The following is a 13,525-nucleotide window of genomic DNA, read 5'->3' on the forward strand; positions in this document are numbered from 1 at the left end:
CAACAAAATTGAGAGGAAGACAGAGATTTCTCATATACCCCCTGCCCACACACATACATAGCCTCCCCCATTATCAACATCACTCACCAGTGTGGTAACATTTTTTACCAACGATGAACCTACACTGACACATCATAATCACCCAAAGTCCACAGTTTACTTCATGGGTCACACTTGATGTTGTACAGTCTAAGGTTTCGGACAAATGTATAAAGACATATATCCATTATTATAATAGCATACAGAATATTCTCACTGCCCTAAAAAATCCTCTCTTCCCCAAGCCCTGGCAAACATTAATGTTTTTCCCCCCTGGGTCTCCAAATCGGATTTATTTTTGCAGGGGAAAAAAGTAGACTCTTCAGGCTTTAAGTCACGGTGCCGAGCAGCAAACACGGAAGCTGCGGAGCCACCTGGCAGCCTCCTCAGACCCCAGAGCAGTGGCGCTGAACCGAGACGCCAACAGGCAGGATGAGGTCCAGCGTTCCCAAAGCCCCCCGCCCCCGCAGAGCGCACGCCCACCACGGTGACGTCAGCGTGCCCGGCTGGGCACCCGCGTCACCGCCTCGCAAGGGCGCCCGGAGTCTGCGCTAGGAAAGCGGGATGGAGCGCCGCCTCTGAGAGGTGCCAGTTAGCCTGTGGTATGAGGTGCGAGCATCCACGTCAACTGGGTGTTTAGACTTATAATCTTGTCGTGTGAGCACTCTTAATGTTTCCTTCTCTCTCAGTTCCTAACATTCTCCTGAGGGGGAGGTGGCAAACGGAGCCTTGAAGTTCCAATCTTGGGAGACTGCAGACACGTCCCTGGTGGGGTGGTTTTGCCCCTCTTCCCCCCATTCATCCTTTTATCTCTGTAGTTTTTGCCCTGTCCCGAATGTCATAGTTGGGATCATACAGTCTGCAGCCTTTTCAGATTGCCTTATTTCACTTAGTAATATGCATTTAAGGTTCCTCTATGTCTTATCATGGTTTGATCATTTATTTTTAGCACTGAATAATATTCCATTGTCTGGATGTACCACAGTTTATTTATCTATTCACCTGCTGAAGGGCATCTTGGTTGCTTCCAAGTTTGGCAATTATAAATAAAACGACTATAAACATCCGTGTGCAGGTTTTTGTGTGGACATAAGTTTTCAATTCCTTTGAGTAGATACCAAGGAGTGCCATTGCTGAGTGGTATGGTAAGAGTGTGCTTAGTTTTGTAAGAAACCACCACACTGTCCTCTGAAGTGGCTGTACCATTTTGCATTCACACCAGAAATGTATGAGTGTTCCTATTGCTCCACATCCTCATCAGCATTTGATCTTGGTGGTGTTCTGGATTTTGACCATTTTAATAGGTGTGTAGTGGTATCTAATTATTGTTAATTTGTATTTCCGTGATTACATGTGATATGGAAAATCCTTTCATATGCTTATTTGCCATCTGTATGTCTTCTTTGGTGAGGTGTCTGTTAAGGTCTTTGGCCCATTTTTTGTTGAGATTGTTTGCTTATTTTTGCATTTTTAAGAGTTCTTCGCATATTTTAGATAACAGTTGTTTATCAGATACGTCTTTTACAAATATTTTCTCCTAGTCTGTGGTTTGTCTTCTCTTTTTCTTAACATTGTCTTTCACAGAGCAGAAGCATTTAATTTTAATGAAGTCCAGCTTATCAATTATTTCTTTCATAGATTGTGTCTTTGGTCTTGTATCTAAAAAGGCATCACCATACCCAAGGTCATTTAGGTTTTCTCCTGTGTTATCTTCTAAGAGTTTTATAGTTTTTCATTTTACACTTAGGTCTATGATCCATTTTGAGTTCATTTTTGTGAAGGGTGAAAGGTTTGAATCTATTTTCATGTTTTTGCATGTGGATGGAGGTTCAGTTGTTTCAGCATCATTTGTTGAAGAGACTGTCTTTGCTCCATTATATTGCCTTTGCTGATTTGTGAAAGATCAGTTCACTATATTTCTGGGCTCTCTGTTCTGTTCCATTGATCTAGTTGTCTATTCTTTTGCCAGTACCACAATGTCTTAATTACTACAGCTTTATAGTAAGTATTGAAGTCAGATAGCATCAGTTGTCCAACTTTGTTCTTCTCCTTCAATATTGTATTGACTATTCTGGATCTTTTTCCTTATAAACTTTATAATCAATTTGTTAATGTCCGTAAAATAATTTCTGGTATTTTATTTATGATTGCATTGCTTCTGTAAATCAAGTTGGGAAAAACTGACATCCTGATAATATTAATCTTCCTATCCATGAACATGGACTATCTCTCCATTCATATGGTTCTTCTTTGATTTTGTTCATCAACTTTTCCTCATAAAGATCTTGAACATATTTTGTTAGATTTATACCTAAATATTTCATTTTTTGAGGTGCTAATGTAAATAATATTGTGTTTTTAATTTCAAATTCCACTTGTTCATTACTGGTATATAGGAAAACAGTTGACTTTTGTTTATTAAACTTGTATCCTGCAACCTTGTTAAAACCACTTATTAGTTCCAGGAGTTTTTTTTATTAATTCTTTCAGATTTTCTATGTAGATGATCATGTCATCTGCAAAAAACAACAGTCTTATATCTTCCTTCCCAATATGTATACCTTTTCTTGTCTTAGTGCATTAGCAAGTCCTTCCAGTTTGATGTTGAAAAGGAGTGGTGAGAGGGAACATCCTTGCCTTGTACCTGATCTTAGTGGGAAAGCTTTAAGTTTCTCACCATTAAGTGAGATGTTAGCTGTGATAGCTTTCTTTAACTTAGGTTTTCTGATACAATTCTATCTCCTTCTCTTCCTATGGTTACTCCTAGCTTTGTTCATTTAGATTTACATTGTGTGTGTGTGTGTGTGTGTGTGTGTGTGTGATGAAGATTAGCCCTGAGCTAATATTCGTTGCCAACCCTCCTCTTTTTGCTGAGGAAGATTGGCCCTGGGCTAACATCCATGCCCATCTTCCCCTACTTTATATGGGATGCCGCCACAGCATGGCTCTACAAGCGGTGTGTGGGTCAGCACCTGGGATCTGAACCTGTGAACCCCAGGCTGCCGAAGCGGAGCTCGCAAACTTAACTGCTACGCCACCAGGCCAGCCCATAGGTGTAAATTTTTTGTTTCCATAATTTGTATTGTTTTGCAGAAAGGGTAGAGTATAAATACATATGTATATGCATGAATTGTTTTATTCATATATGTAAGAAATTACAAAACAGAATAACAGAAATATTCCTTCCAGAGGAAATTTTGCATGAGGTTTAACACAAAAGAAGGGAAAAAGGGAAGACTCAGATTATTGAGTACTCACCACATTCTAGGTATTTTACATACATTATTATTTAGTTTTTACAACTGTATCGGTTAGGATAGAACTAGGATTATACTTGCTATTTATCTTCCTTATTACTACTTTATCACTTTTTATTAAAATGAGGGAGTATTTCACAAGTCTCTTTCTTCATGAGGGAGGGAAAAGCAAATCAAAACCAATGAAATATCACCTCACAGCTGTTAGTATGGCTATCATCAAAAAGACAAGAAATAACACGTGCTGATGAGAGTATGGAGAAAAGGGAACCTTTGTACACTGTTAGTGGGAATGTAAATTGGTACATTCACTATGGAAAACAGTATGGAGATTCCTCAAAAAATTAAAAATAGGACTACCATATGATTCAATAGTTCCCTTCTGGGCATATATATATGAAGGAAACAAAATCACTATCTTGAAGAGATATCTGCACCACCATGTTCATTGCAACGTTATTTACAATAGCTAAGACTTGGAAACAATCTCAGTGGCCACTGATTAATGAATGGATAAAGAAAATGTGATATATATATATATATGTATAACAAAATATTATTCAGCCATAAAAAAAGAAGAAAATCCTGCCACTTATGATGACATGGTTGCATGTTGAGGACATTATGCTAAGCGAAATAAGTCAGAGAAAGACAAATACTATATGATCTCACTTATATGTGGAATCAAAAAAGAATGAGCTCATAGAAATAGAGAAAAGATTGATGGTTACCAGAGGTGGGGGGGGCAGTGGGGGAACTGGGAGAAAGTAGTCAAAATGTGTAAACTTCTGGTTATAAGATAATTAAGTTCAGGAGCTATAATATATGGCATGGTGGCTATAGTTAATAGTACTGTATTGCATATTTGAAAGTTGCATATTTTAAAAGAGTATATCTTAAAAGTTTTCATCACAATAAAAAATATTTGTACTATGTGTGGTGACAGATGTTAAGTAGACTTATTGTGGTGATCATTTTGCAGTATATACAACTATCAAATCATTATATTGTACACCTGAAACTAACATAATTTTATATATCAATTATACTTCAGTCAAAAAAAAGAAAACACAGGGGTCCAAAAGTTTGAGTCATCTGTCTCAGCAATGCCTTGTTTAAAAGAAGCAAGAAAATTTCAACAATCATGCCAACTTTTAGGGATATGTGCTAAAAACAGTTTGAAGTAACCTAAAGGGCTAGATGGGGAGGTATCTTCTAGAATTTTGACATTTTACAACATGCCATGCCCCATGGTTTCCACTCCTGAGACCTGTTCGCCCAGAAATGGTATTTACTTGTCACTATCACGCTAGAAGCACAGACCTGGCCTGAGAGACAAAGCATTTAACCAAAAAAGGGAGTAACCCCTTTCAAGCCATTGAGTGAGTCAATAGGAAAAAGAATGAGAAATCTGAAGAGATAACTCTGACATTGACAAATAAGAGAGTCCAAAACTTGTAGACAGACTCAAAAAATGAATGAAATTGAATGTAAAGGAATAAGAAGAAAAACAAAAATCTTGTGTTCCAGCTAAGGTGGTGTTGCTTATAGGGCTTGCTATATTTGCTTATAGTGATTACACTATACCAGAAACCTGTTTATAGAACAAAATAAACATCTGCTCTAAGAGTAGCATGAGATGATCATTCAGCATTGGAGAAATTGGGTCCCAAAGGGTGGTTAGTGGGCTCCTGAGGGAAGGGAACATTTGGGATATGATTGACAATCTTCCCTCATAAGTTCTCACTCTCAGAATTCACAAGAGACTATATCCCTTAGGAGGAATAAGACGTAGGTTTCAGAGCAACGTAGATAAGTCTCTATTGTGTGCCAATATGCCAATTTCTCTCCAAACCAATATCGAGTTCCAAATGTAATCCTCTCTGGGCTGCTGGCTGCCAAGGATGCCATGCCCTTCATCTTGCTTGCCTTTTGCTGCAGTGAAATTAGAGATTACAAGTCAGATCTGCCAGTTCTATGAGGAGATGGGTTCAGAAGAGATACAAGTACAGGACAGTTCTTAGGTGTGCTTTTTAGCTCTTCCTTCTTTTGTATGACCGTAGAGAAAATAACACCTCAAGTTACTTGAATTAATGTAAGCAGATTCATCTTTAAAACCAAGAGGGCTGGGAATCAGGGAAGTGAGAGAGATGAAGATGAGGAAGGATCCTCAATAGTATGTAAATTCTGTCCTTATTAACCAGGAGGGGCACCCAGTCAGAACTAGGTCTTTGGGGGAACAGTATGTTAGCGAAGTGACATCTGGAAATGACTGACAAAGTGGCTCTGAGGAGCAAGACAGAAAAAAACTTAAGCTCTCCCTGTTTTTAGCCATGTTTGGCTCTGCCACAGAGCAGATGATCAGCCATTGCGAGGAGGGACAACAAGATGATTGAGCACTCCAGATTGGTGAGTTCACTCCCACATGGTTTACAAGCCATTGAAATCCTCTTACACATTAGTCACCAAATATTTCTTGCTGTTTTCACTCTTTCCTCATGGTTTCTTTGGCTTCTGAGTTACTCTCAATTCCTGCTACAGAGAAATTATTGACAGCTTTACTGTGCCAAATATGATCTATTCACAGACCGAACAGGAGCCTTACAGTGAAGTGTGATGTGGAAAATTCTTAATTTCTCCCATCTCTTGTGTCACTAATTGCAATCATCAAGATCATCCTTAAAGCTATGACATTACATGATCTGGAAAGTAACACGTTTTGTAACTAATAAATTAATAAATCTTCTTGGCTAGAATCCTTTTAGGAAAAGTGTCTGGGTCTGCATTCTACGCTTATATTTTCCTGAATAAATATTGTTACTCAATCATGTCACTTTGGGTCATTTAGATCCAAATGATGACTGTCCCCCACTAATGGAGGGGATCCTAAAATAAATTAACAAATTAAGACCAAATGACTGACAACAGAGTCTTAGCCTATTTCAATGGTTTTATTTTGCTTTTCTCTCCATGGAAGTCACATAATATCAAAGACTAACTCAGAGAAGGAAGTTTTCACAAAGATTCTCTGTCCACTTCCCAAAACAACTCCAACTTTCCGCATCTATAATATGATGAGGGCGACAGAAGGGGTGGAGAAATGGAAGAGGATTCCTTGTCCAGAGAGAGATAGTTTATGGCTCTCACCATTGTCCTTGGTTCCCAGAGGTCTCTGCTTGGGAGTATCTGACATTTGTAATCCTCTACATCTATCTATAAACCAGAAGAAAAGAAGCCTTTTTAGGAATCCTGAGACCTCAGGTAAAACCCTCCAAATCCTTACATAATATACCAGATACATTGCTCACTTTTTCTACCTATAAGCAGAGTTTTAACCTAGACCAAGGTTTTAAAGAAGTATTTTAATTCAACAGGTGAAAGATGGGACCAAATTGAAAGCCATTATGCAGGTGTCTGGATGTTCAAACTTTTCTTGAGTTAGACTTTGATGAATACTGAAGAAAGGATGGCACATTTGACATTTTTTTGTCTTGGCTATCAGACCACCTTAAGATGCCAACACTTATAATTTCAACACTGATCCAGAATAAAAGTGAAATGCATAAAGATTTCAGTGTGTTATTTGTTAACTTTCTGCCTCTTCTCTTATGATGCCTAATATTTATGTCTCTGATTCCAAAGATCCAAGTATTTGAAATTCTGTGTTCAATAGTAAGAGTCATTTATATCTTATCCTATAGATATAAGTACATGGTTTCATACCTACTTACATTTGTAAGTACTGTCATTAACCTTCTCTAAGCTGCTTATTGCATAAGATCCTGTCTTTTGCTGTGAGAACATTCTGGAAGAGGAATGAGAGTCCAAAATTCAAAGTCTGATCATATCAAGCACTTTCAAAGTTTGATAGTCTTTGGCAATATAGTTATATTATTTATTTAATAGAACAATAGAATCTGAGGGACTTAGAGATCTCTAAAGAAAAGTATTCCTGAGCATTAGGGAAAAAGGTCATTTTTGTCTTTGTCATTTTTTCCTCTCCACCCTTTAAGAAGCCATGAATATGTCAGGAGTCAACACAGTGACTGAATTCATACTCCTGAGTTTTCCCTGCTCCAGAGAGCTTCAGGTCCTCCTCTTCATGCTATTCTCTGTGTCCTACATCCTGACACTGGTGGGGAATGGGGCCATTGTCTGTGCAGTGAAGCTGGATCGCAGGCTCCATACCCCTATGTACATTCTGCTGGCCAACTTCTCCTTCTTGGAGATCTGTTACATCAACACCACTGTTCCCAATATGTTAAAGAACTTCCTATCTGAGACCAAAACCATCTCTTTCCCTGCCTGCTTCCTCCAGTTCTACTTCTTCTTCTCCATGGGCACCACTGAGACCTTCTTACTTCCCCTCATGGCTTTTGATCGGTACTTGGCCATCTGTCGGCCTCTCCACTATCCTACCATCATGAGCAGTCATCTTTGCGTGAACTTGGTGGCCCTCTGCTGGGTAACGGCCTTCCTCTGCTATCCAGTCCCTATCTCTTTTATCACACAACTCCCCTTTTGTGGCCCCAATACCATTGACCACTTTGTCTGTGACCCTGGTCCTCTTCTGGCCCTGTCCTGCATCCCTGCTCCTGGAATTGAGCTTTCCTGTTCTATATTGAGCTCTCTTATTATCTTCCTCACCTTCTTCTTTATCCTTGGGTCTTATACCCTGGTTCTCAGAGCAGTGTTGCATGTCCCTTCAGCAGCTGGCAGACGTAAGGCCTTCTCCACCTGTGGTTCCCACTTGGTTGTAGTGTCACTGTTCTATGGAACCCTCATGGTCATGTACATTAGCCCAACCTCTGGAAATCCATCTGGGATACAGAAGATTGTAACCTTGTTCTACTCATCAGTGACCCCACTTGTAAACCCACTGATCTACACTCTCCGGAACAAGGACATGAAGGCTGCCTTAAGAAAAATGCAGATATGGACAAAAATTAGTCAAAGCGAATGAGAGCTCATGAGTGGATCAAGATCAGAACGATTATTTTATCCCATTTCTATTGCCAAAAGTTGGTCTTTATTCTTTTGCACATAGAGATGCAGATGTGAATTCATCTATTTCTGCCTAATAAAGTAATGGATAAGAGTTCACCCAATTAAACCAGACTTTGCCTGCAAATCAGGATTTGGTATATGTTAACTTGAGTTAAATGACCTGGATGTCTGAACTTTAGCTTCTTCTACCCTGACCTCCAATAACTGTTTACTCTTTTATCTGTGATCACATACCTAGTCCTTGACCTCATACTTTTTTGATCTCTATTAAGTGCATCCATTCTTGCACTTGTTTTTTTTTGGCCTAAAGATCTCTGCTCTACTCCTGCAGAAGAGTGGAGCTTTCACACTTGTTAAATTCAGAAAAAAGGAAATTAGTGCCAATCAAATCATAATGGAACCCCCAATTTTTATTTAACTGGCATCCAAAAGGCTAATAATGCTCTACAACACTGTCTCTCAAACCTGTCTGTTTCATAATTATTTGGGGAGCTCTTTAAAAGAGCAGATTCCCAGACCTTTCTCCAAATCTCCTAAATCACAATCTTTGAAGAGGGCCCTGGAAATTCCTATTTTAATGTTACTCAGGTGATTCTGGTGCACCTTGAACTTATAGAGCCATTATTTTAAGTAAATATATAACGTGGACAGACAAATAAAAATCTGATATTAGTTGGGAAAAGTGAAAGAAGTTACAATGAGCACTATAGGTTTCTGAAAAGCACATGACAGTAGCAGAAGTTTCATTTCCTGCCTTGATCTTCAAGTCCTCCCTTTATAAAATAAGAAATAGAGTACATTCTTCTTACCTTTTACTACCTGTGAAACATAATTAAGATATCTGGAAATAGGTTTACATTTTAAAAGAAGATTGGCATGTAGTGGCATTAGAATTTGGGTTAGTTCTACATGAGGGAAGGTTGAGTTGAGCCAAAGCCCCAAAGAGATAAAAACAGAGAGAGAGCAAAAGTCAGTGATTCTAAGATACTGAGATGAAGATGGATGCAGAGGAATGTGATGACAGCTCTAGGTGATTGGGCCCAACAATTTGGTCAAAACTAAGTTGGTCATTTGGTGTCTGCGGTTGATGCATTTCATTCCTTCATTCAATAAAAATTTATTTACCTCTTTGATGTGCACTGGAATTACATCAATGTATAAAGTCCCTGCCTCTGTAAAACTTACATTCTAGTGAGGGAGACACATAATAAGCAGATAAATGCATAAATCTGTAATTCTAGAAGTCATAAGAAATACAAAAAGAATAAAAGAGAGTGTAAATGTAAAAGTTGTTGGGGTAGGATAGGGCATAATTTAGATCAGATGGTCAGAGAATGTTTTTGTGAGGAGGTGATATTTCAAAATAAGGAGAAAAGCCATGCAAAGATCTAGGAGAATTAAGTTCCACTTAAGTGCAGGTATAATTATGGAGTTTTCAAAGATAATAAAAGTTAATTTTGGCTATCCAGAGGAAAATGGTATATAAGACTGGAGAGGTAGGTGTTATCGGATCATCTAGAACTTACTAGGAAACAATAAAAAGTGTTTTATCTGAACTTTGGGGAAGCCTGTTCAATACCATATACGAAGGGGAAGGCTTAATAAAAATTCCACATTAATACATCCCCTCTTAATAAAAATCTCTACCTTCTAAGAAATTCTTAACTTGCAATTACTTATTTACTAACATGTTTAATTAAAAATGCCTTTAGTTTACTATATCCTTCCTTGTTCCATCAAGGATTTGAAGTATCCAACAAAAAATGTACAAAGAAAGAAGAGACATATGAATTTAAAAAGAAAAAAATAGAATGAAGGTTTGTGATCATAAGATCTTATGCTGGTAAAAAGTCAAGTCTCTGAATGTGTTATGAACTCCCTGTAAAGCAAAGTGATGAATGGGAAAACATTACCTCTTATATGATTTTCATTATCTCTAAAAAAACTCCCCCAAAACAAACAGGTTCCTCAGGGGAAGCTACATGGCTGGCTCCTAGTTCCAAAATAATTTCTTTCATGGGGATTCATGTAAAAGAGAGTAAGAGATATATGAACAATCGTCTCCCAAATAATGTTATATATCTATATCTATCTATATCTATATCTATATCTATATCTATATCTATATCTATATCTATATTTATAATCACTGGTTCAAGAGAGCTGCTACTTATAGCATTCCTTAATAAAATTCAAAAGCGTTATATAGAAGTATAACTCAATAGAAGCAGTTTATCCAAAATCTAAGAATTATGGTCTAAATATCACTCTTCTGCTGATCTCTCTTAACCGAAAAGTCTGACCCAAAATATCCTAAGAATAAAATTTAGAGTTAATTGCATGTCCACCCAAGTCAAAGATTAATAACTCTTAAATTTGAATTCCAAAGTTCTCTTTTATCATGTAGAAGTTAACTTTGGAAGAGTATTCATAAAAATGGAAGGAAATGTTGATAACATAATTGTCTCAAGAGGCTTTTAGGTTTCTTTCTCTAGTGGCAGCAATTTTCCTGTTCAGGGCTCCCACATCTGCTTTTTCAAGAGAAGTGAGGGGTTGAAGGAAAAGGTGTCCTAGAACTGAAAAAGAGGCAGGAAGTTTTGGAAATAGTTATTCCTGACATGATTGAAAGTTAAGGGCAGAACTTTTCTCAGCAAGGGGTTGTTTGAAATTTGACATTAGTTCTCCGATTTAAACCCTATTAGATAATATAGTTAAATGCTCAAGTTGGCACATAAATATCTAGGTAATACATAATGTACCTGTGCATATTAAACTATATTCTAGCCAACAACCATTCTTGATGAAAGTTCTTATAAAACTGAGGATAGATAGAAACTTCGTTGATCTGTAAAGAGCATTTTCAAAAACCAATAGCTAACATCATACTGGTGAAAGTGAATGCTTTCCCCTTAAACTCAGAAACAGGACAAGAATATCTGCTTTTGCCACTTCCATTCAACATTGTACTGGAAGTGCTAGGTAGTGCAAGCAGGCAAAGAAAAGAAATAAATGGCATCTCAATTGATAGAAAGAAGTAAGATTGTTTTTCATTAGATATGAAATGATCATCTGTGTAGAAAATTCAGTGAGATCTACAAAAAGGCTACTAGACTCTAATAAGTGAGTTTTGCAAGATTTCAAGGTACAAGAACCATATACAAATATCTCCTGTATTTCTACATGCTTGTACTAGTAACAATCAGAAATTGATATAAAAATACCATCTACAATAGCTTCAAAAATATTAGAGACAAATCTGATAAAAGATGTGGAAGACCCATACAAGGAAAGCTATAAAACATTGCTGAGAGAAATTACGAAGATATAAATAAATGTAAAGATATAACTTGTTCACGGGTTGGAAAACTCAGTATCGTTAAGATATCAAGTCTTCCCAAAATGATCTATGGATTCAGTGCCATTCTAATCAAACTCCCAGGAGGTTTTTTCGGTAGAAATTGGCAAGCTAATTTTCAAATCCATGTGGAAATACAAAGAAGTTAGATTAGACAAAACAAAGTTGGAGGAGTAACACTACTCATTTTAAGACTTACTATAAAGCTTCAATAATCAAACCACATGGTATTGGCATTAGGTTAAATAAATTGATCAGTAGAACAAAATAGAGTCCAGAAATAGGCCCAGATATGTAGAAAACTGATTTTCAACAAAGGTGCAACAGCAATTGAGTGTAGAAAGGAGAGTCTTTTTAATACATTGTGCTAGAATAATTGTATATCCATATCCAAAAAATTGAACATCAATATTTCAACACCTCACAAAATTCACATAAATTAACTCAAAATGGGTCATGGTCCTAAATATAGAGCCTAAAAACTATAAAACATCTAAAAGAAAACATAGGGTAAAATCCTTGTGACCTTGGCTTGGGCAAAGATTTCTTAAGTACAACACCAAAAGCATGATCCATAAAAGAACAATTTAATATATTGGACTCCATGAAAATTAAAAATATTTGCTCTTGGAAAGAAACTATTAAGAGAATGAAAAGACAAGCCACAGAGTGCAAGAAAATATTGGCAAATCATATACCTGTTTAACTTGCATCAGAATACATAAAGAACACTAACAAATCAATAATAAGAAAAGAAATGATGCAATAAAAAATAGAAAAAAGATTTGGACATTGAACAGAACATATACAGATGGCAGATAAGCAAATGAAAATATATTCAACATTGTTAGTCCTTAGGGAAATACAAATTAAAACCACAATGAACTATCACTATGTACATACCAGAATGACTAAAATTAAAAAGACTGACCATACAAGTGTTGGTGATGTTATAAAGGAACCAGAGCTTTCATACACTGTTAGTGAGAATGCAAAATGATAAGGACTTTGGAAAACAGTTTGGCAGTTTCTTAAAAAGTAAAGCATGCTTCTACCATTTGATAAAGACATTTCACCCATAGCTGTTTACTTCAGAAAAAAAAAATGCATATGCCAAACTAAGATTTGTGCACAAATGTTCCTAGCAGGTTTATTTATAATAACACAAAAGTGGAAACAACCCAAACATCCATCAACAGGTGAATGGATAAATTCCTCTTTTTAAATTCCACATGAATGTGTTTGGGGACCTTCTAGGTTCATGTACCAGGATGACCATACCTCTCCCAGATTTCAGGATTTTCAGCCATTATTTCTTTAAGTTAGGTTTCTGCTCCTTTCTCTCTCTACTCCTCTGGGACTCCCATAATGTGCAGGTTGTTTTGCTTGATGGTGTCCCATAATTCATATAGGCTTCCTTCATTCTTTCTTCTTTGTCCTCCTCTGACTGGATAATTTCAAATGACATGTCTTTGAGTTCACAGTTTTTTTCTTCTGCTCAATCAAGTTTGTTGTTGATGCTCCCTATTGCATTTTTAATTTCATTCATTGTATTATTCAGCTCTAGAATTTGATTCCTGTTTATGATTTCTTTCTGTTGTACTTATTTTTTTCACGTATTATTTTCCTGCTTTCATTGGGTAGTCCATCTATGTTTTCTTGTAGCTTACTGAGCTTCTTTAAGATAATTATTTTGAATTCTTCATCATGCAATTCATAGGTCTCCATTTCTTTGGGGTCAGTTACTAGAAAATTATTATGTTCCTTTGATATTGTCACGTTTCCTTGAAGACTTGTGTTGCTATCTTCACATTTGAAGGAACAGTCACTTCCTCCAGTCTTTACTGACTTGTTTCAGGAGAGAAAT

The 13,525-nt window shown here is 36.9% G+C and overlaps 1 protein-coding gene across 1 annotated transcript; it reads left to right on the plus strand.

The window, feature by feature from the left end:
- The first annotated feature begins 7,293 nt into the window (after positions 1-7,293).
- LOC131405336 (olfactory receptor 11H6-like) lies at positions 7,294-8,259 on the plus strand. Its single transcript, XM_058540395.1, has one exon. It carries the CDS (start codon positions 7,315-7,317, stop codon positions 8,257-8,259), a length of 945 nt encoding a protein of 314 aa, XP_058396378.1. The 5' UTR covers positions 7,294-7,314.
- The last annotated feature ends 5,266 nt before the right edge of the window (positions 8,260-13,525 follow it).

This window comes from Diceros bicornis, chromosome 5, assembly GCF_020826845.1.
Source record: "Diceros bicornis minor isolate mBicDic1 chromosome 5, mDicBic1.mat.cur, whole genome shotgun sequence".
In the NCBI taxonomy this organism is placed as follows: domain Eukaryota; kingdom Metazoa; phylum Chordata; class Mammalia; order Perissodactyla; family Rhinocerotidae; genus Diceros; species Diceros bicornis.